Below are 22,887 nucleotides of genomic sequence, written 5' to 3'. Positions count from 1 at the left end.
TCACACACACACACACACACACACACACACACACACACACACACACACGGAGAAGGCCAGAGGGGTGAGAGAATGCACAGCATGTAAAATGGCTCCTTTCAGAGTGTTTCCTATCAGAAAGGCCCGACCCTAGCCTCCCTCCACTTCCTCTCCTGGTAGAGTAGCCTCCCCACAGTACCCACAGGACCCCAGAGGAAACATTTGAATGACTGCCCTGGGAACTGAGTATATGTTCCTTTGCATGCTAGTTCCCATACCCACGTAGCCCCTGGTGCAGACACTGTGGCAGCATCTCCAGTCCCTCCCCATGCTAAGCTCCATGCTGAGCCTCACTCACTTGGAGTACAAACTCTGACCTTACCCCCAGCACGACTCTGCCCCTGGCTATGCCCCTGACAAAGCCTGGGAGCATCCTGTAAGCCCAGCCTCCAGAGCAAGCTAGCAGGAAGCCTTTCTTCCTTCCCAGGGCTCAGGCACTGTCCTGGGTCTCCAGCTCATGGAGCAGAGGACTTGTCACCTTCTCTAGTTGGTTGTCCAATAGCATTCATATCAGGCCCATAAAAACAGTCTTTCTAAGGACCTTAGTGCTTGTTGCTTGGTCCTCACCTTCACCCTGCCCTAACACAGACCTCATCCTGGATGTCTCTACACTCCACTCATCCTCCCTCACCTTGATGATGGTCCCTACCTTAGCTCCCCCCGAAATTTTAGGGCAGCATCATGACGCTCTCTCCATCCCCTCCCCTAACAAGGGATGAGAGCAGGGCCTTAGAGACCCCTGTGGTTTGCATCTACAAGAGTTCCTCTGTCTAGCAACCACCACTCTACTCCCCATGGCCTCTTTCCTCTTCATCCATGGACTAAACGACTACATTCCTATTGTCTTCTAGAGGAAAAAGGGGGGGATTGAGACATGCCTGAGCTCAGAGAGCCACCAGCCAGTGGACCTCAGATCCCAGGTTTCCTTCTCCGTCTTTTCCCAGCTTGGAGTCTCTGAGAGTCCACAGTCTTACAGCAGAAGCCCAACCAAGGAGGGAAGACCTAGCCCAAGTTCCCCATCAGCTATGAGACCTGCCCTTGCCTTAGAGTCTTCTGTAAAATGGGGCTATTAATCCCAGCACCATCTTCTCCTAGGTGCTATGGAAGGCAGAGGACTACAACCATGAATGGTCTATGCTGTCCAGCATCCAGGACTACACACTCCAGCCTTAAATGAAGCAGAGACAGGGGACTAGCCTAATCCTGAGGACCAAGAAAGAGAGAATGGAGATGGATAAAGGACAGGAGGCTGGCGCCCTGAGAGGGGGAGGTGTCTCTGCTTTGTTCTTGGTTAGACTTCCCAGCGCCAGGGTACCTAAATATAATCAGGCTCCAGATCCCTCAGTTCCCCAGCCACTGGCCCTGCAAAGGCCAAGTCCAGTCTGTTCATGCATATTCATCGAAGGAGGGGCGGATACTTAGACACCAGAGAGGAGACCCGAAAGGAACAGGTACTTCTCAACTCAGTGAGGGAATGTGCCTAGACATCGTGGGCCATGAGAATAACAATCCCTAACAGTTTTTATTTCTATCTTGATGCCTTTCAACTTTCATTAGTTTTTATTGTGTAAATTTAAATCTTCTAATAAAAATTTGGGAGAAATGAATGAATGAATGAAATGGAACAGCTAATGTGATGTTTTGAACACTGTAGGAACTGCAAGGCAGTAACTGTGATCTCTGTTTCACCCTCCTTCCCACACTGAGAAGCCATTGATCTGCTCCTGTCCCTGCAGGCTGAGTGGCGTTTTCTAGAGTTTTGCTGTCAGGGCAGTCACACCGTGCTCTTCTGCAGCCGGACTTGTTTTCTGTCAGGGTGACTTATTCAGATGTCGCCCCCGCTACCGCCTGCCTCAGTTCATTCCTTCTGTCTAGACCAGACTCTGTTTCGCCATTCGCTCACTGGTTTTCATTTGGGACATTTTCAGATTGGGATTAGAATAAATCAGGCTGGCATAACATTTCCCTTAATTTGAGTAAACACTTAGAAGCAACAGGACAGGATGAAGCCCAGGCCCTTGTGCATGCTGGGAAATTCCACATTGATCTACACCCCCCCACCCCTCTTTAATAGCTGCCATCAATTTTCTTCCATTTCCCCTGAGAATAGTTTGAAAGGACTGGTTATTCCACATTTTGTTGAGCTTTTGTTGTTGTTGTTGTTTTGGGTTTCTGTTTGCTTGTTTGTTTGTTTTTCAAGACAGGGTTTCTCTATGTCCTGGCTGCTCTGGAACTCACAGAGATCCACCTGCCTCAGCCTCCCAAGTGCTGGGATTAAAGGCATGCGCCGCCATCGCCTGATATTCTGATAGAACATTCTAACAGGTACATAGTGGTATCATTACAATCAAAACAATTCATTATATTTGTTTATTTTAAGTGCATATGGAGAGGTACTCTTGTACCACAGAACACATGTGGTGAGTCATTTCACCAGCCCATCTTTACAGGTTGCTTTGTTTTGTTTTAAATGTGTGAGCGTACACATACATGTATGTACACATGCATGTGGACACCAGGAGACAAACTCAGTATCATTTTCAGGAACACAATCCATTTCCTTGAGAGAGTCTCTCACTGGAACTCATCAGTTAGACCAGACTCACTGGTATTGTGTTGGCCTCCGCAGTTCTGGGATTACATCAATGCCTGGTGTCTTCATGTAAGTGGATTGCTGGGGATTGAACTCGGGTACCTGTGCTAGCAAGGCAAACACTTTACCAGCTGATCCACCCTTCCAGTCCTCTCTGCCGTTTTGATTTGCCTTTCCTTGAGGATTGATGGTGTTGAGCAACTGTTCATGTGTTTGTTTGCCATTCAAACACTCTCTGCAGTGAAGTACCTATTGCTTTGTGTTCTTCTTAGAGCAATTCTCAGTGTGTTTTATTTGCCTAAGCACTGTCTTCTCCCTTTCCACCTGTTATCTAAGCGGTAGCTCCATGAGGACTGGAATGGGGTCTGTCTTCTCTACACTGAGGGTGGGGCCTAACGCTGATTGAGCATATACTCAATAGATACCCGTGAAAGAAGGGAGTAAATGAGGTAGAATTCTACCCTCTGCTCTGTTACAATCTGTAGCCCTAAATAAATCCCCTGCCTCCATTTCTCACCTTGTAAAATGGGATGGGACTGCGAAGAAGGCTAAGCAGTAAAATGCTTGCTGTGTGAGTGACTTGGTTTGATCCCCAACACTCATGTAAAAGGCTGGGTAATTTACAATCTCAGAGCTGGGGAGATGGACACAAGTGGGTCCCTGGAACTCTTTGACTAGCCCGACTAGTCTGATTGATGTTCCTTGGGCCACTGAAAGACCCTGTCCCAAAATTAAGGTGGATGGCATCTGAAGAACAACACTCAAGGTTGACTTCTATTATCTACACACAAACACATACACACATAAACAAATCACACACACAAACACATTGCATACAAATATGCACGTAAAAGACCTAGAGGGGCATCCCTGGTCTTATATGATCTGGGTCTGAGGCCACCCCCTGAGGGAGAGCCTGGAATCCTGGGAGATCAGAAAGAAGGAGATGACAAGACAGAGGGAGGGAAGAACAGAGGTGTGCTGTGGCCGCAGGCGAGCACATGGGAAGGCCAGGTTCTCTGAGACTGAGGAGAGGGAAACAGACAGGGCTGAGGGCAGCTGAGAGAGACAGTAGTCCCAGGGATGGGGGCAGGCAGGACCTCCAGCTGTTCACAGGGAAGATGGGTCAGCAGCCCCAAGACAGATATGACCTGGTGCCCCCCACAGATGCTTGCCTCCTGCAGCATGCCATCATAGCAGCTAGGGACACACAGCCCTGATGAACTGCAGAAATATTGAAATGAAACTCTTCTGCGTATCAAAATATTGAAGCTGTGTTGTCATACTGTGAGCTAGTTGCTATGGAGAAACACAGCCCTGGCAGCCACTCCAATCAGACACCAAGGGAAGATGGGAAATGAGCCCCCAACGGGCTGTTTTAGGGATAGCATTGGGGAGAGGTTTCTCTGCCTAGAGCCAGGGATGGGGAAGCCTTGAGTGAGGACAGCCCCCGCATCCAGCCAGGCTTCCCGGGAAATCTTCTGAACCCTAATATTTGGGGAATGTTCTCGAATTGGGGGTATACAGAGCTGAGAGGAAAACTGAGACCCCAAGAAGTGAAAGACTTAACTGAAGCCAAAGTTAGGGTCATGTTCAGACCAGTCCCGCTGTCCTGTTCTAGGTCGAGATGACGCCTAAGATCTGTCTGTCTTCAAGATCATGTTTACCAGGCATTTCAAACTAGTCCCATTCCAAATAAGTTAACACCCAGGGTAGGACCAACAAAGCTAGAAGGCACCGGGACCCTCCAACTGGGATCAGACTCGCAGGGTTGTTCACCACTCGTACCCAGGCTGGCTCAGCGTGGCTACCTTCTCTTCTCTCCTAATTCCAGATTGACACATCTCCCACCCCGGCATCTGCCTGATACAATCACATCTTGGTGCCTGTGTTCTCTCTACCTGAAATGCCACTCTTGGGGTCCCTCTGGGTGCCATTTGGGTGCCCACTATCTGTCACAGCTCCCCTGAGCATCACTGGTGGCTCTCTTCATATCTGTGAAGCCTGTCTTACAGCTCCCCTGAGCATCACTGGTGGCTCTCTTCATATCTGTGAAGCCTGTCTTGGAAGCGACATGGATACCGTAGGCATCCCATCCCAGACCAGTCTCATCGCTCACTCCTTTTCCCCTGGCATACCACCTCCAACCACCTCCGTTCAGGGGCCCAAATATTCTTCAGTCGTTCCTAATTTAGAGACACCACACCTGCTCTCACACCTGTCTGGAAGCCTCTTTTGTCTCCTCACCTGACAAGCTCCTACTTCCTGACTCTGCAGAAAGGATATCCCGCCCACATCAAAGCCAGTGCCCTGGCTGAATTCTCCCTCATGTCAGCTGGTAGCTTTTACTTGATGGCCTCACTCCCACCAAGGCCCTTTGTATCATCTTGTGATGTTTGCCTCTCGAGCTAGCTCATACGGTTATGAGGATGGCAAGCAAAACCACCGTATCCCATGGTGTCCCAATCATCTCGCACATATTAGGAGATTTAAAAACATTTCTAATCCCACCAATTATCCAAGCATGGAGTGCAAAACTGCAGGAAGGCTGCAAGAAGGGTGGAGAAGGCTGTTGGCCTCAGCAGGGATCCACTTTTTAGGACATCTCAAAAGGTCGCCCGACTGGTGGTATGGAGATGGAACTTACCTCTAGCATCAAAGAATTCATCATCTGAGCTCTCCACCGAATCACTGAGGACATTCCGAAGGTGCCAGGGGGCACCACCACCCGGGGAAGGGCCACCTACCAAAGAGAACATATATGTTAGTCAAGACTAATAGAGTGCCCCAATACAGTGGAGCCAGTTCGAGACCCCTCAGACAAAAATCAACCTCATCCTCCATGTCTGGGTTCTCCCAGACAAAAATCAACCTCATCCTCCAGGTCTGGGTTCTCCCCTTCTGTAGCCTCAGACCACACTAATCCTTCTCACCACGGTGTTTTCATTTAAGTCCAAAAATTCTCTCTGAGGAAGCTCCACAGGGAACGATGGGGAGAGGCCCAGAGACTTAAGCAAAGAGAGTGTATTGGTCGGCATTAGTTGAGCTTTGGTAATAAAATATCTCAGCTGTTTATAGCAACGGTGATTCACTTCCACTTACAAGGGTCAGATAGGGCCCTTTTCATCACGCTCGCTCCAAGGAGCCACCACCTTATGATGTCACCATCTCAAAATGAGATGTCACGGTCCAGTGAAGCAAGGAAACGCAGGAAATCATGCCCAGATTTAAACGCTTCTGCCCAGGAGAGGCATGCTCTGTTCCCATTTCCTTGATCAAAGCCCCATGGGAAGACCAGGCATCCTGTTGACCACCAAAGACATCAGCCACACACAGTACATGCAGGACAGGACAGGGCTCAGCACCACACATCCAAGTGAAGAGAGACATGATTGTGGATGTGTCCTGTCTCTGCCATTAGCAATCTGAAAAGCCATTTCCTTTCCATCCCAGCCTCAGTTTCCCCCCTCCCCCTGCAGACAATCAATCTCCAGCCGAATGGATAAGAAATTATGTATTCCGTGCCTGAGTTTCAGGAGGGTTCAAAATTGGCAGCAGCCACTATTAGTCTCCCCCAAAGGCAGCATGCAGGGCTAAGGGCCCTCCGGAGCAAGGACAAACATGGACACTGAGAGTGGTCCCTTGCACCAAACTCTGTCCCATCTTAGTTCCTGCCCTCGGGCCAAAGGGAGGTAGGGCAAGAACACAACAGGCTTTAATCCTCCCTATTCAGCACTCTGGGGTTCACATGGGACCAGCATGCACACGAAGCCCTCTGCATACACACTCCGAAGTGTGCGAGATGCAAGAGATTGCAGGTAGATTGCAATCTGGTTTTTAGAATGAAAACCATGGAAGTGGTAGAAGAAAATCAACCTGGTAATTTTCCTAGGGACGTTCCCAAAGACAGAGGTATAAACGGCTCATAGTATTTCCATGATACCTATACTGCAAGAGAAACCCCGGTATTCATCTGCAGGAGATGAGCTACACACATCCATATACAGCCATATGAGATGCCCAACAGCTGTTGAAAGAATGAAGTAGCGCATTAGGCGCTGACATGGGAAGATGCCCATGGTGTATGGTTGGGAGAAATACACAAGAGAGTTCCAGAATATTCTTTTGACCTCCTTTTTTTTAAATGACATACACCTGCATGCTGAGAGATACGTGTGGCATGTGGGCTAAGGGGTCAGGCCTGGGTTCAAGCTCAGGTCTTGCCTCTTAGAAGCTGTGTGATGTCAAGTGAGTTGCCTCTCCTCTCTGTGCACTGGTTTCCTCATCTATACTGTGGGGCTAGTCCATGCCAGCCTTAGGAGCGAATTGCAAAGATTAAACAAAATGCATGAAAAGCTTAGCATCATGTCTTGCAAAGATCAAGTGTTTGGAACAGTAATTATTACATAAATATGCTTCCAGAGGTGTTAAAATGTTTGGGAGGACACATGCCAAGATGCCATTTATAAACATTTATCTCTATGGAGTGGTATTTGATAAGAGAAGGCAGAGGAAACTCAGCTTTCACACTGTGTGCGTAATCTCATATGATTACCAAGATTTTGGTCTCCTTTTGCCAGTTCTAAGAGGCCTTCCCCACACAAGCATCTTTGGAACTGCGTGGTGACTTGGGTGAGGGTACATCATGAGCCAAGTAGCATCATTCATTCCTTCTCCTCACTGACATGTAGAATAAGGCTGTATCCTGCAGTCTGGGCACGTTCAATAAAAAGCATTAAATCACCATACATATAGGGTATGTCTTCCCTGCGCCAGAGGCTTTGGCCATCAGACTGCCACTTCCTGTCCCCACAAAGACTGGGGGGGGGCAGTAATACCAATAATGCTTCTGCCTCAGCTTCCCCATCTGTATGATGAGAAACATGATTGCGGCCCCCCTATGGGGGGATAAAATGTGATTCTAAATCTAAAGAGTCCATCCGGCACATAGTTGGTACCGAGAACCGTGAGAGGTGGGCTACTGCCCAACCTTAGGCGGGGAACGCAGTCTGTGGAGAACCCACTACATCCCAGCTCACCCCACCCTACCAGCCTGCAGGATGCTGGCACTACTCCCCACCCTGTGCACGAAGTCTCTGGAGAGGCCAACCCTCCTGCCCTGCCCAGAACAAACTCCCAGACACATACCCAGGTTATGTTCTATGGTTTGCAGCCAAGAGAGAGAACATTCTGAAACACAAAAGGGCAGAGGTCACAGGAAGCACCAATGTGGAATTCCCCTCTAGATGCGAAGTCATTTCTGGCCCCACAGTTTCTATGGAGCCCCTTGAAACTTCAGAAGGACAGGGGCACTCAGTTTCCCACCTTTAGGCCTGGCTTTGCAGTAAGGAGGTCTGACCGTAGATGTGACTTTCTACCATGAATATGAGACTATTTTCTAAATGGATGTCGAAGTTTTGGATGGAAAATATAAATTGAGAAACCAGAAACAAACTCGTGTTTATTCTGAGATCACATGATCATCTACACAAAAAGGCCAAAACTCTACAGAGAGAACCCACTGGAACTAATGTTTCAGCAAAGTATGACTGGCAGAAACCGAGATGAATATGCAAGAATTCACTGCATTCCTGCACACCAGTAACAAACAGCTGGAATTTGATTTAGGCCTCAATAGTTTTTTTTAATTTATTTTATTTATTTATTATGTATACAATATTCTGTCTGTGTGTACGCCTGCAGGCCGGAAGAGGGTACCAGACCTCTTTACAGATGGTTGTGAGCCACCATGTGGTTGCCGGGAATTGAACTCAGGACCTTTGGAAGAGCAGGCAATGCTCTTAACCACTGAGCCATCTCTCCAGCCCCTGATCTCAATAGTTTTTGTGATATGGTATTGTCTTTTTGTTCTCAAATATATAGAGGTTTTTGTGACTCCAAAACACAACCAATGGGGCTAGACAGATGCATCGGAAGTTAAAAACACACACTGCTCTTGCAAAGGGCTCAACTTCCATTCCCACATCAGGAGGCTCTCGGCTGCCTGGACTCCAGCTCAGGAGGAAGCTGAGTCTTTTACTTCCTCAGAGCTCCTGCACACATGGGCACTGACTCACACCCCAACACACACACACACACACACACACACACACACACACACACACACACACAAATAAAAATAAACCTGAAAAAAATTAAGAATGTCAAAACAGTGGCCAGACAATGGTGGTGCATGTCTTTAGTCCCACCCCTCTGGAGGCAGAAATAGATGGATCCCTGAGTTCGAGGCCAGCCTGGTCTGCAGAGGGAGTTCCAGGACAGCCAAGGCTACACAGAGAACAAAAAAATAAAACAAGACAAGACAAAAATCATTTAAAATTTGCCCTAAACTTACATTAACTTAATTGTTTTCTCAAGAAACAGATGTTAGTTATTAAAATTATCATATAGCCTATTGAATACATATTATTTATTGATATACAAACATCCCTTACGAATCAAGTCTATTTCACTCCAAAGAAGTCAAAGCTTGCCTGGGGGTGGTAAGGAAAACATTGTCCCTGGGCAATGGTAACGCACACCTTTAATCCCAACACTCGGGAGGCAGAGGCAGATGGGTCTCTGTGAGAACAGCCTGGTCTACAGAACGAGTTCCAGGACACCCAGGGCTGTTATACAGAGAAACCCTGTCTTGAAAGAAAAGTGTTGCCATCCTTGTCTATTCAGCTGCTGCACTTGGGACAGTGAACAGTGGGCGCTTATGAAGTGATGGACCCGTCTGGAGAGTTGCTAGAGTCTCTCCGGTTCCTGAGTGTGAATAGCCAGAGATGAGTGATAGGCGTCTGCACATGGAGATGCTCATACACAGGCCGTATACACGAGCGCAAAGGCATGGGCATTCCTACCAACCGCCTGCTTCCAGTGAGTGCCACAGCCGAAGAAAAACAGAAGAGGGTTCATCATCCTCCCCGTGGCCCCCGGGACCAGCCATATCATCTGAGGTCACTACAACATTCTGAGGGTCCCCAGAGAGCACTGGGGCAGAAGCAGAGAGGCTCTGCCAGGGGGAGCAAGTTCTCCCAGCTAAAACAGCAATGAAGAGGCTGGTGGGCCTCAAAGGGAGATCCTATCCCACAGGCACAGCAAGGAGGGCTAGAGACACTGTGGTAAATAAAGGGACAGGGTGGGGCTGCTGCCACGCTCACATTCTAAGAGGCTGACAAAGGCCACCCGGATCACCTAAAGAATAAAAACCACCCCAGTGGGAAGAGGTACTACCAATGTGTACTGGTCCCTTGCAACCACAAGTGTTTCTAACAGTGTTATCACGGCCTGATAAAGACAGGCACATGCATGGGTCTGTAACCCGGCCTTGCTCATGAGAAGCACTTGATGGCACATGCTAGTTCTTTCTATGTGTGAGCCAACCTGGCAGCTCCCTTCATCTGCAGCTCACAGCAACTCTTCTCTCTGGTAATGCCTTTATCTCCCTCCATGTTCAAATTCTGTCTTTGAGTTTATTTTCAATTAAGCATTCTGACTTGTTCATTTTTGCTTCCTTTTTTGTTTATTGTTTGTTTGGTTTGATTTTTTGAGACAGGGTTCCTTTGTATAGCCTTGGCTGTCCTGGAACTAGCTCTGTAGATCAAGCTGGCCCTGAACTCACAGAGATCTGCTTGCTTCTGCCTCCCAAGTGCTGGTATTCAAGTGCATCACCACTACCTGATACCCTCCTTGATTTCAAACTACATGCCCGCATTCTTTTCAATGTGCACTGTAAGTTTGTTTAAAGAAGACACTAGGCCTTCTCTCTCACTGGTCAGAGTCTACCAAAAACAACCTCTGTAAAACTAACAGGGACCCCACCTATATACTGTACTGGGTGGTTTTGTGTGTCAATTTGACACAAGCTGGAGTCATCAGAGACGAAGGAGCCTCAGCTGAGGAAATGCCCCCATGAGATCCAGCTCTAAGGCATTTTCTCAGTTAGTGATCAGTGGGGGAAGGCCTAGCCCATAGTGGGTGGTGCCATTCCTTGGCTGGCGGTCTTGGGTTCAATAAGAAAACAGGCTGAGCAAGCCAGGGGAAACAAGCCAGTAAGCAGCAACCTTCTATGACCTCTGCATCACCTCCTGTTTCCAAGTCCCTCCCCTGTTCCTATCCTGACTTCCTTTGGTGATAAACAGCTATATGGAAGTGTAAGCTGAAGTAACACTTTCTTCCACAACTTGCTTTTTGTTCATGTTATTTCATCACAGCAATAGAAATCTTAAAGAAGATAAATACCTAATATAAAAAAGAACTTGTAGCCAAATGTAATTGCAAACCTTTAATCCCAGTACTCAGTAAGCAGAGGCAGACAGATCTCTGTCAGTTCTGGGCCAGCTGGGTATACATAGTGAGTTCCAGACCAGCCAGAGTTACATAGTGAGATCTTATCTCTAAAATAATAATAATAATAATAATAATAATAATAATAATAGAATGGTCATGTTAAGAAGTAGCTGTCACTGAGCGGTGGTGGCACATGCCTTTAATCCCAGCACTCGGGAGGCAGAGGCAGGCAGATCTCTGTGAGTTTGCGGCCAGCCTGGTCTACAAGAGCTAGTTCCAGGAGAGACTCCAAAGCTATAGAGAAACCCTGTCTCAAAAAACAAAAACCAAAAAAAAAAAAAAAGAAGAAGAAGAAGCTGTCAAAACCAGCAAGATGGTTCAGCAGGTAAGAGTGATTGCCATCAAACCTGAAGACCTGCATTTGATGCTGGGCCCCACACAGTCCAATAGAATCAACTCCCTGAAAGTTGTAGCAAATGCATGCCTATATACAAACATGTCCATGCATGTATACACACATAGATAGATAGATAGATAGATAGATAGATAGATAGATAGATAGATAGATAGATAAAAAAGAAGCAGCTGACTCCCAGATGGGAGAGGACAGTCTGTGGGCAGACTCTCCTATAGGTTGGCAGACCCTTCTTATGCTGATTTTAGCAATGGCAAAGATCATATTTCAAAGAAAGAAAAGAGCGCAGGAGGCTGCTGAGGGGAAAGCTGTTTGGAAAAGAAATCAGGCAAGCTGGAAACTGAATGATGAAAAAGACCAGATTCACAAAGTGAACGTGTGTGTGTGTGTGTGTGTGTGTGTGTGTGTGTGTGTGTGTGTGTGCGCGCGCGCACGTGCGCGCGCGTGCGTCTTGAGGGGTGTAAGCTCCCAATCCTCCGCTCTGCCTTCCTAGGATTGTTCCTGTGTTGCAGGCAATCAGTTGCCAGGCACGGGTAAAAGTTCTGCACAAAACTTGGAGTGTGGGCTTTTGAGTGACACGATTTTGCATTCACTCACTTCTCTATGATTCAAAGAAAATTAACTTCTCGGAGCCTCAGTTTTTCTCAGCTCTACAATGGGTGTCATGAGTCTTACTTCATTGTTATAAGATTTCAGTTTAAGATCAGCCACCAGAGTTTGCAGTCCACTGCCTGGAGGGAGCCTTTGTTAGCCATAGAACCAAGGCTCAAGGCAGGGAAAGAATACCCAAGAAACCCTGAGCTGCTGCCAGGGGGCTCCTTCAGGCGTATGTCTTTCAAGGCTCAGTTTGTATCTTTTTTTGTATCTGCCTGAGGACCACAATTACCTAAAACCAGCATCAAGAAAAGGCTACCTAAGTCCTCCTGCTGCTCCGCAGTCCCAAGCTGCCTCCAGACCCATCAACCCCCTACCTCAGGCCCAGTGTGGTTTTGAAGAACTAGTGACAGGCCTGGGTTTCTCCTACACGAGTAAGGCCAGACACCAGCTCAGGTCCCATGTCTATAATAGACCAAAAGGCAGACACAACCAGACAGGAGCCTTCTGCTCTGTCCTGAGGACCTCAGGTCAGCCCTGCCTGAAGGCAGAGTACCCTCTTTAAGGAGACACTGCCCTGTACTTAGGAGCCCTGGCTAGAAGGGAAGCCACGCCACAGGAAGGAGGCAGAAGTATATAAGCCAATGTTTCCTGGGCCAAACCTTAGACCAGATGGTGCCTGGATGGGGGGAGGGTGAGCACAGAGAGGAACTGGAACCATCCTGGCTCTTTGGAGTGCTGGCTCAAGGCACAGGCCTGCTCTGTCTCGCAGAGGGCAAGGAGCTTGGTCCGTGGGCTAGATTCCATATAAAAAGGTCTCTGTCCAGGCAGGGTCACACAGGGGTGACCACACCCCAAGAAGAGGCCTAGTGATCTTTCTTGGGGAGGAGATCCAAGCTGAGCCTCAAAGGAAGAAGCAAGCAGGGCTGATGAGACAGAGGCAGAACAGGGCCAGGGAAAAGTAAGGCCACAGTGGCAGCCATTTCCAGGCAAAAAGGATATAGAACTTCCCACCACCCCCACCCCACAGTTGGCAACTCAGTATGTCAGAGTAAGGGAAAGATCATGGACATTTGCTGGGAGCCATGACTCTGGGGTATCCAAATAGATCCCAGGATGAAGCAAGCACCTCTGAGCATGACCTGGGTCGCACAGCACTGGGCTTGTCTATAGCCACACTTGCCTGCCTGGCAGTGACTGTCGCCCCACTGCATTTGAAACTGTCCTGGTGGCACTGATACACAGGAACCCTGGTGTGTTAGCAGAGACGGTGACAAGGAGGTTAGGTTACAGTCCTTAGACACCCACCCCTACCCACTACCATGCACACACAGACAAGTGGGCTCTACAAGCCAGCACTGTGGTCTTAGTTCTGGCCATGAGTGTGACTGAAATGATCAGGTCTGGGAGCACACACACACTTAGAAACACATCCCTGATCCTCAAGATAGCGCTGGGGTCTCAGGGTCAGGAGGCATCAGGGTCAGGAGGCAGCATGTGGAGACCGGCATTTTACAGCGCCTGAGCGAGGCTCTACAGAGAGACAGGTGACTGATCCCAAGGAAGCTGCCTCCTTACCGCTGCCTCTGCTGTCATCTCCTCCTCCTCCCCTACTTCTTTCCTTTCTCCTATACCTTCCTCCTCCCTCCAGGAAACCTACCCACTCCCATTGGCCTCATTTCCAGCTTAGATATTTACCAATGACTTTGTGCCTCAGTTTCTCCTCTGTAAAACAGGGATAACAGTCACACTTACATTACAAGTAATGAAGAGGGTAAATGAATGAGTCTTTGAGAAAGGTTCAGCATAGGACTGAGGCTCCACTGCCACCATTGCAGGACTTATTAAGGGGCTGCCAAGATGACTCAGTGGGGAAAGGCCCTTACTGTGCAAGCCCGATGACCCTTGTTTGATCCCCAGAACCTACATAGCAGAATGAGAGAACCAGTTTCTGCAAGTCGACCTCCAATCTCCAAACATGTCTGTCATACACATGCACACACACACACACACACACACACACACACACACACTCACATACACGCAATAAATAAAGTAGAAGAAAATGAGTAAAGGAACGTGTTAAATGGAATAAGAAGCCGTGATTATCCAAGGGCTATTCTTTGCTTATTTCTTAAGCGGAAATTTCTAAGCGCAAGCCACTCTCCTGGGGCCCCTGGAATGGGAACTGCTCCTCTCCTCTCCTCCCCTCATTCCACTTTCTCTCAGCCTATCCTCCCACCATCTGGCCCTAGCCACACTAGCCACTGAGAACTTTCCACGCTTCCCCCTCTTCCTCCAGGCCTTCAGTGGGGCCTCCATTCTCCACCCCATCCCTACTAGAGGAAGGGGAGGCACTTCCCTGCTCCCAGGCCAGACTAGTGCCAAATTACTCACCAGTGTCCCACCAGAGTCAATGTCGGCATCCCTGCCATCCTACCCCTCTGGATCATGGGCTTCCCCGGAGGAGATGCCTGGCAGGGGCCCCTCCCGGGCCCATAGCCTCTCCCTGCACAGAACTATGTGGTAAAGTTCTCTTGGGGCTCAGCACAGGAAGGACCTCAGAAGGTTTCTCTCAGGGGAGTATACCCTAAGGTGTGTCCTCAGGCCCCCTTTGTAGGTCAGGGTAAAATGGGGACCAGACAATCCAGGACCAACAATCTCATGCTTGGCCTTCAAGGGGCTGTGTGGACACCCTGGGAGGGATGAGAGGCCAGGAGAAGCTGCTTCCAGAAAAAGGCATTATTGAAGGAAACCAGTGCTGGTCGGGGGTTGGTTGCTATAGAAACAGTCCTAACTATCTCCTAAAATGCTAGATGTGCCACCGATGAGCTGTGTGCTGATCTCTTTCAGGGGACTGTCAGGAACACAAAAGGGGCTCTCTGTTATGGTACCCCAGCTTCAGGAGCCAGCATCCTAAAGGACCCTGAAGGAGAGATCCAGTCCATGGGAAGCACACCCAAGGGCTGGCACTGAGACTTCACGATGCAGAATCATCACAACAAAAACTGGATTCCTTAACCCAACCATGGCCTAAACCTTAGGTTCAGCCGTTAGCACAGACCAGCCTCAAACTCAACCCTGAGTCTGACCACAAGCCTACCCTTAATCCAGTCACATGACAAGTGGCAAGTATGGCACAGGAGGAATCCAGTCATGGCACACAGTCTGGACCCAGGGCCACATCAAATAATTTTCAGGCATAGCTAACCTATGGTCTACAGCCCACATGTGACTAGGGGGCAATATGATTAGGGTCTAACACAAAACTGTAAATTTATTTAACTTATTAGGATACTTTTATAAATTCCATTGCACAGATCTCAAGCATTAACTTTGTAGGTGACAGCACCGAGCCACAATGACATAAGGCTGTTAGTGTCTAAAGAATGTTTTCGTAGACCGGGTATGATGTCACGCACCTTTAATCCCAGCACTTAGGAGGCAGAGGCAGGTGGATCTCTATGAGGCCAGCCTGATCTACAAAGCAAGTTCCAGGATATACAGAGAAATCTTGTCTTGAAAAAGACAGAAAGAAAGAAAGAAAGAAAGAAAGAAAGAAAGAAAGAAAGAAAGAAAGAAAGAAAGAAAGAAAGAAAAATGTTTTGCAGCACACTCTAGATGCTGCAATGCATTTTATACACTGCAGGGGTTTCTGTGACCTGTTGCCTTCCCAAGTGCAGGGATGTCCCTGCAGAGAGCAGTTCAGGAGAAAGGAGAGGGTGGGTACAAGGCAGGAACTAGAACTCCAGTCTCTGTGCCTGGCCCAGTTGGCCAAACCAGTTGCTTTGGGAAAGATGTGCTTTTGAAGACCTGCTGGTATCTTATAAATATGCCATTTAATACCCCTTAATTACCTTATTTAGGAGATAATGAGTGATTAATAGCTTTGGCTATCTATTGTACTTCCATTTGCTCTGCCAATTAGGCTCCCAACAGTTCTGAATTCTTTGGAACAATTTCCCCAAGGCCCAGCTGTCCCCCCTATGTCCTACCAGACTCTTGCTATATAAGGCAGAAGCAGTCACCTCTACCCCATAGGAATCTCTCCATAGCACCTACCACTGTGCCACTTGTGAGAGGACAATGGGGCAGCCTGGGGTGTTGAGAGGATGACATTCTCCCTAATCCTCCCAGGACCCTTTCGTAGGGACCAGAGAATATGGACTTGACATCTATGCATCAAGCCAGTGGACTAGGAAGCCAGAGCATGGCCGGAGACTCCTCGGAGGATGCTGCACATTCTCGAAGGAGGTAGCTGGCTTTTGGTAAGGGCATCAAAGGCTGCCATCAGCAGGATCCTGCCACACCCCAGCAATGGCCAGTGTGACCCCATATGGACACCCCATTCCACCTGCAACTCCCAGGCTGTAAGGATGGGCTTCGAGGTGATCTCTGCCCTCAGGCCCCTCCATTGGGTGCCAAACACAGCGCCAGCAATTGCCAGTGAACCAGCGGAGCCCCAGAGGCGGGCCAGATAATTCTGTCTTTCACTGCCCCAAATTATACTACACAAGAAGGAAACAAAACACAGCAAAGGATAAACACATTCCCCATACCAGGCCCTAATAGGAGGCTCAAAATAGCTATGCTGCCAGGGGCGACTCCAGAAGCACTCGGCTCAGACCAGGCTCATAAAGGGAAGCCGCAGCAGAGCGGAAGGGAGTTCTGATCCAGGAGGATGGCACTTGGGACCAATCTGGAACAATCCAGAAAAGGTCAAACATGCAACCAACGTATGGGTGAAGACAGGCTCCTGGAGCATGCTCAGAGCCTTCCCGCTGCCAGCCCACCTTGAGCTCATGGTCACAAAGTCTGTAGACCTAAGTCTGTCCCTAAGGAGGGCAGGAGGGCAATGACGTAGTCTGCAAATACCCAGAGCCGAACAAACACAGCGTCAGCAACAGCCGGCTCAAAAGAGGCCTCTCCAGCCACCAGAACTCAGCGCCTCAGCGCCCCTCCCAGACGGAGCCCAGTGCGTTTCTATTTCTGCCTTCAACCCTTGTTTGGCATCCCCAGCCAACAGACGGGCTAGTTCTCCTTCCTCCAGAATAATGGGTCACGGGAAGGTGGCACACCTCCTCACTGACCTTGCCTGCCCTGACACACCTAGCCACAGCTCGACACCAGGAGACCCCCATCAGCCCGGCACACCTAGTTGCGTGGGCCAACGGCTCACCCCCAGCTCCTCAAGAGCACTCATACTGTGACCCACTCCAGCCTCAGACGGCCCCACCATGCCATCAAACACAGCTCCTCAGCCCCAAACTGAAAGCCGATTGTTACACTGGCTCAAAGCCTGGCCCCATCTGGGGTATGCCCGAGGAAGCAGGTCAGCTGACTAGGTCCTCCTGCAGGGACCCAGCTCTTACCCAGAGCAGAAACAAGCAGGAGAACCCTGTCACCCTACCCACATGCATACCCCAGTTGGGGCTGTGGCCACACAGCTGTACAGGCCTCCGCAGGCACACGTGGGACCTTGGAGGTGGCATTTACCTCCGGAGTGACTCACTAAGGCTCCCATTCCTTGAGAAAGGGGGTGCAATTTAGCATTTTCTTTCTCTTTAGAAAACAAGAATTTTAAGAGAGCGAGTAGAGAGATTTGAGGGAGTGGGTGGGGAGCTCAGATCTCATTTGATTTCCAAACTTATTTGCTATGCATTCTCTCCTACCCCTCCCACCTCCAAACCTCTCCCAAGGGGAGTTCTGGCCACCCTCTTCAGTGAGGCTTGGTGACAAGCTAGAGTCAGAGACCCCTAGAAGGCTTAGGCTGTGAATACCCTTGACTCTCCCGGGATTCTCAACCCTCAGCTCCCCCAAGTCCCATCTACATGAGGTGAGGCCCTTTCCTGGAGCAGTGAAGACAGATAGACCCCAGGACGAGGGTGGATAAGAAAAGAAAGAGCACAGCGAGACTTAAGTAGAACTTCCAGCCCCTCCTGAACCCACACTCGTCTTCCTCATTCCTTTTTACAGATGCAAAAGCTGAGGCTCAGAGGGAGCTGTTCAAGGTCAGCCCCGTGCCAGGTTAGACAATAGAATGTTGGAGGCAAGAAAGAAAGAACTCTGCTTGCTAGTTTCAGCCTGCCTCCAAGTCTGCGGGTGAGTCTAGAACCAGTTACTCAACCTCTCTGAGGTTCAGTTTCCCTGTCTACAAGATAGGAACAACATTGTGATTGTATGTGTGCCCAGTCACCCATTTGTCCTAGCCCCCGACCTCACCTCTGCAAAGAGGTGCTGTCTGGCCATCAGAAGGAAAATAATGCTAAGGGCTTCCATAAAAAAGGGCCAGATGCAAATCCCTGGTCTGTCTTCCTTTCTGCAAACCTGGCATCTCAGAGCACCCCTGGGAAGTGGCTGGTTCTTTCTCAGAAACCTCTGGAGTTCACATTCCTGCCCTTGATTCAGGGAGGGACCCTTTGCCTCTCTGGACTCTGCCTCCCATCATAATTTTTTAAGTTAGATTAGTTTATCTTATTTTATGCATGAGTGTTTGGCGTGCGCGCGCACGCGCGCGCGCGCGTGCGTGTGTGTGTGTGTGTGTGTGTGTGTGTGTGTGTACCATGTGTGTGTGTACCATGTGTGTGCTTGGTGCCCACAGCGGTTAGAAAAGGGCATCAGATCCTCTGGAACTGGAGTTATAGATGGTGGTTATTCCCTACGTGGGTTCTGGGAATTGAACTTGGGCCCATTTCAAGAGCAACAAGTGCTCTTAGCCACCGAGCCATCTCTTTTACACCCCACTCCCCTCGTGAATTTTGAACAGGTGAACGAGAAGTCTCCAGACTTCTGACTGGGAACTATCACACTTTGCCAGCTGCAGACAGGGCTCCAGAGAGCAGTAGTGAGCACAGCTAACCACCTTTAGTATGTCTCCCAAAGTAATACCCCCAAACAGACCAAGGAGCAGGGACCTCTAATGGGAGTAAGGAGTAAGGGTCCCATGCTAACAGTTTCTGTTTGGGCTGTACCATCTTTGCTCATATAATAAACCACACCAGGATTAAGAGGTTGTGAAGGGTCTCAGACTACAGCCTATGTGTCAGCCGCTGTGACAAGAGATTTCACAGAGACTACGTTTTCACACAAGAACCTAAGCACTGCGGGACTGCATCAAGCCCAGGAAGGCTTCCTGGAGGCAGCGTCTGAGGAAGTCCTGGAGTCTGATGGCAGGCCCTTTGCAGAAGTGGTAACTTTCCCAAGATACATAGGGATATTGTCCTCGTGCCCTAGGTCTGGGAGTTTCTCAGATGTGGCTCAGTTCTGCCATCTTCCCAAAGTGCAAGACCAGCCTTTGTCCCCTCTCCAAACTTTGGGTTGTTTTCTCTCCTGGTCTGCTTCCCTGGTCCCTTTCAGAGGTGTGAGAACACACACCCACCTCCTAGAGCACTCCGGTCTGTTGTTACCTTTTCCTGTGACCTTGAGCACACACCTAAGCCTCCACGTCCCCTTCTCAACCTGAGCATCTGCAAGCACCTCCCCCCAAGCCCCCACGTTTCCGATTGGTATTCTAGTGCCGTTGATGACTAGTCTTGCTGTCCTCCCTCAGCCAACACCTGGAAATGGCACAAACTGGTTCGTCCAGCCTGGAATGCCTGCCCAGCCCTGTGGCATGGGCTCTGGGCTCCCCAAACATTCCTGTCCTTCTCCTAGAGCTTCACAAATTCTATTGGCTACCTGATGTGCTAAGTCTCACAGTCTGCCTAAGGACCCATGTCTCCAATTTGCACTAGCCTGGGGACAGACCAAGCCTGTTGGTGCACTGGGATAAAGGAAGGGGGGGGGGGGATAGCAAGGTTCACAGGAAGGGAGGGGCAGGACTGCTGGCAGAAGGCAGAGCAAGCCCTTCCCAACAGAGGCAGCTCCCATGCTGGCAGCTCTCCAGCCTCCAGAACCCTCACAGTGAGCCAGAGGGATTTGTCCAAACACACGAGGCTCAGCATCTCGCTGCTGGTCCCCATGCTCTCTGGAGTTCCTGCCAACCTCTGCACCAAGGCTTTAGGAACCCAGCACTCCAATCAGCTGGGTTTCTCTGTAGCAGCCCCTGTACACTGCTCTTTCCCCCTTTATCCAGCCTCCCAGCCTTTGCTGAAGCTTCTGCAGAACCAAGAAGGCTGGCCCTTACTACCATCCTGCTCATATTCTGCTAGCCTTGAAGAGCCAACTAGAGAGTCCAGTCTTCACTGCTCCAACCTGCGGCCTCTTCTGGCCCACGGGTGGCTCTGTACAGAGAACCGTCATTTCCTGTATAGCCTTCCAGTCCTCTCCTCCTCCCCACCCTACCACTGGTTTTCATCCTGTCTTTCTTTTGTCCATGGAGCAAGACCAAGGAGTGTTCTTCCTTTCCAAGAATTGGGGCTGACCAGAGGTTGCCTGGAGGTTGAAAACTGGTAATAATCAAGTTGGATCTATTCTCTACAAGCTAATCTCATCCTTTCTGGGATCTGCTTACATTTTCTCTTGTACCTGAATTCTCCTAGCTACACGAAAGTCCTTGAACTGTTTTCCTTCCACTCCTGGCACAGCCGGCACAGCCATGGCTGGCTGCTTGGCTCAGGCTATACACTGTACAACTCAAGCACTGCCATTTACCACGATGTGATGACCTGGAATCAGGTACCACAACAGCCTCAGGACCCAAATCCCATCTCTTCCCTCAGTGGCTGGGCTATTGGCCAGTTTTCAGAGGAAACCCCACACAAATTGGGAAGCAGACCCTTCTCGCATGGGCAAGATGTCCTACAACCTCTACACAAGACCTACAACCTCTCTTTATTCTAGCCTCACCTCTCAAAGCCAAGGCCTGATCCTTCTGCCTTTTGGTCTGCGTATCTCTTCCTTGGTCCTCCGTTTCCTTAGCTATGAACAGAAGGACTTGGCTCTAAAGTCTGCCTATATTGTTCAACATAAATGGGGTTGGTTCCCTCTCTACGGTGTATTTTTAAGTCACAGAGTTTAGGCAGCTAAAGAAGAGAAGGGATGTTAGCAAGCTGCCAAAGTTGCCTTAAAGAGCTGTGAAGGGCCGAGTAGTCAGATCTTGCCAGAGGTCATCTGCAGAGCTCCTTGGGGTGGCAGCTGAGTAAGGGATAGAGGCACCAGGCAGCAGGGTCACAGAGGAGGGGAGTCTGATTTGCCCTAAGGGAAAGGACTGAGTGTGAAATCACAAAGTTGTAAAGCAGCTCCAGGCAGCGCGCTGGGAGGCCTGGCAATTTCTTCACCTTTCACCAGGGACTCATCCCCTTGGACCTCAGCCAGGGACCAAAGGACCCACAAGCCACTGCAGAGGACCTGGGGCCGGCCCTCTCCCAGAATGGGAAGGGGAGTGGAAAGATTCGTTAGCATCCAAATAACTTGGTCTGACATCCAGGCTCTGCCCAGACCCCTCAGCCCCCAGCCACCTGGAGGGAGCTATTTGCTTCTGAAGGATTTAAAAAGGGGAGTGCCACCCTACCTCTCAGGATCACGGGGCAGTAAAGGGCTTTAGCACATTACCTGGTGCACAGTACAAGAAGGGATTGCTTTAACTGCTCTTGCTACTGTGGCGCCCTGGCAAGAGACCTGGATCCTGGCGTCCAGACCTCGGCACACACATGAGCACATGCAAAGTGGGCAAGAGACAGAAACACGAGCCCTCCCTTTGTGAAGAGCGGGGGGGGGGGGGGGACCAAGGCAGGAGAAAGAAGTGAGCAGAGCCTTTTCCAGCCTCCTGGTGTCATCTCACTGTGCCTCTCTCAGGAGGGCAGGGGAGGGAAGTGGGAAAGGGGGTGTTTAGATGCATTTGGTTCTTGCTGCCTCACACAACCAGCTTCTCCCTGACAAGATTTCACTGTAATAGCAGGGAGTATAGTCTCAGGCACCTGAGTCACAAGGCCAGGGCAAGTCCAAGAACTGGGACCTGTCCCTGGGTCACAGGCTGCTCAGTGGCACTCACGTCCAGAGTGTGGACAGATGGCCATGTTCATTCCATCTTTACCATGCCTTATGGGTGGAGAAGTGGCGCTCACACCAGGCCCCACGGGGATGGCATGGCACCTGCCAACGTCACAGGCTGGGTGTGAGTTCATGCTAGATTCTCACACGCCAGCTCCCAAGCTCAGGACTGCTGAGACCAGCCTTGCCTGCGTGTGACAAGCCCTATGAACACAGGCTTTCTTCAACTTGGCCTCCCAGGGTTCGATGGGAGTCCAGGGTGCAGATTGGGAAATAGGGGACTGAATCTGATCCTCTCCAGGTCCCAGCCAACTCAGGGCCTGGCACCAGAGCAGATGCTGGTGAATGAACCCCTGGCTGGATGAATGAAGGAATGAATAACACCCACTCCTTGAGATCCTCGGGCTATAGCACAGAGCTTGTGAGAAAGCAGAGCCCATGGGACCCCAGCAGATGCCCCGCCTGCTTAACCTGGCACCTAAGCTCTACCTCCAGGTCGGGTGGGGGGCGGGGCGGCTCCCCAGCTGTGGAGTACTCCTCCTGCGGTCCGACCAGGAATCCGGGTCTCCTGACCCAGCTGGCAGCGGGGGTGGGGGATTGTCGCATTCAGGATACACAGTGACAGGACAAGGGGGCGCGTCCTTGTTTGCGTAGCTGGGCGTGGGATGGATAGGCGGCCACGGGACATCCCCTTTGGGTCCCGGTGCCGGGGTCTACTCCCGGGCCTCTCGGAGGGCAGCGACAGCTCCCAACTGCCGGACTGGACAGGGGAGGCGCAGACCTGACCCTCTGCTGCAGGGAGAGCATGATGCCGTGTCCCGCGAGGTGACCCGGGGCGCGGGAAGGACGCGAGGAGCGTGGAGCCCCTTATGAAAGCCCGGGGATCCGGCCAGGTCGCCACGGTCTCTGTGCCTCCGCCCACCTGGCGAGGGGCTCACCTGGGCCGGGATCCCTCCCGCCACCCGCCGAGCGCCCCGCGCCGCGCTCACCTGCGCCGCCCGCCTTGGCCATGTCCCAGGCG

The 22,887-nt window shown here is 50.2% G+C and overlaps 1 protein-coding gene across 2 annotated transcripts in view; it reads right to left on the bottom strand.

Annotated features, from left to right (window-relative positions):
• The window catches only part of Pitpnm3 (PITPNM family member 3), an 89,607-nt gene extending 66,726 nt beyond the window's left edge, over window positions 1-22,881 (bottom strand). Inside the window, exons 1-3 of one of the 2 annotated variants that reach the window (XM_026780961.1) lie at window positions 22,856-22,881; window positions 7,781-7,822; window positions 5,280-5,375 (exon numbers count right to left, since the gene is read on the bottom strand). In XM_026780961.1, coding sequence (XP_026636762.1) covers window positions 5,280-5,375; window positions 7,781-7,822; window positions 22,856-22,877 — 160 coding nt within the window. In that variant the 5' untranslated portion in view covers window positions 22,878-22,881. The remainder of the gene's footprint in view (window positions 1-5,279; window positions 5,376-7,780; window positions 7,823-22,855) is intronic. The other variant, XM_026780962.1, reaches the window with a different exon arrangement.
• Between the last annotated feature and the right edge of the window lie 6 nt (window positions 22,882-22,887).

This window comes from Microtus ochrogaster, chromosome 7 (assembly GCF_000317375.1).
Source record: "Microtus ochrogaster isolate Prairie Vole_2 chromosome 7, MicOch1.0, whole genome shotgun sequence".
Lineage (NCBI taxonomy): Eukaryota > Metazoa > Chordata > Mammalia > Rodentia > Cricetidae > Microtus > Microtus ochrogaster.
This window is presented reverse-complemented; position numbering and strand designations above follow the sequence as displayed.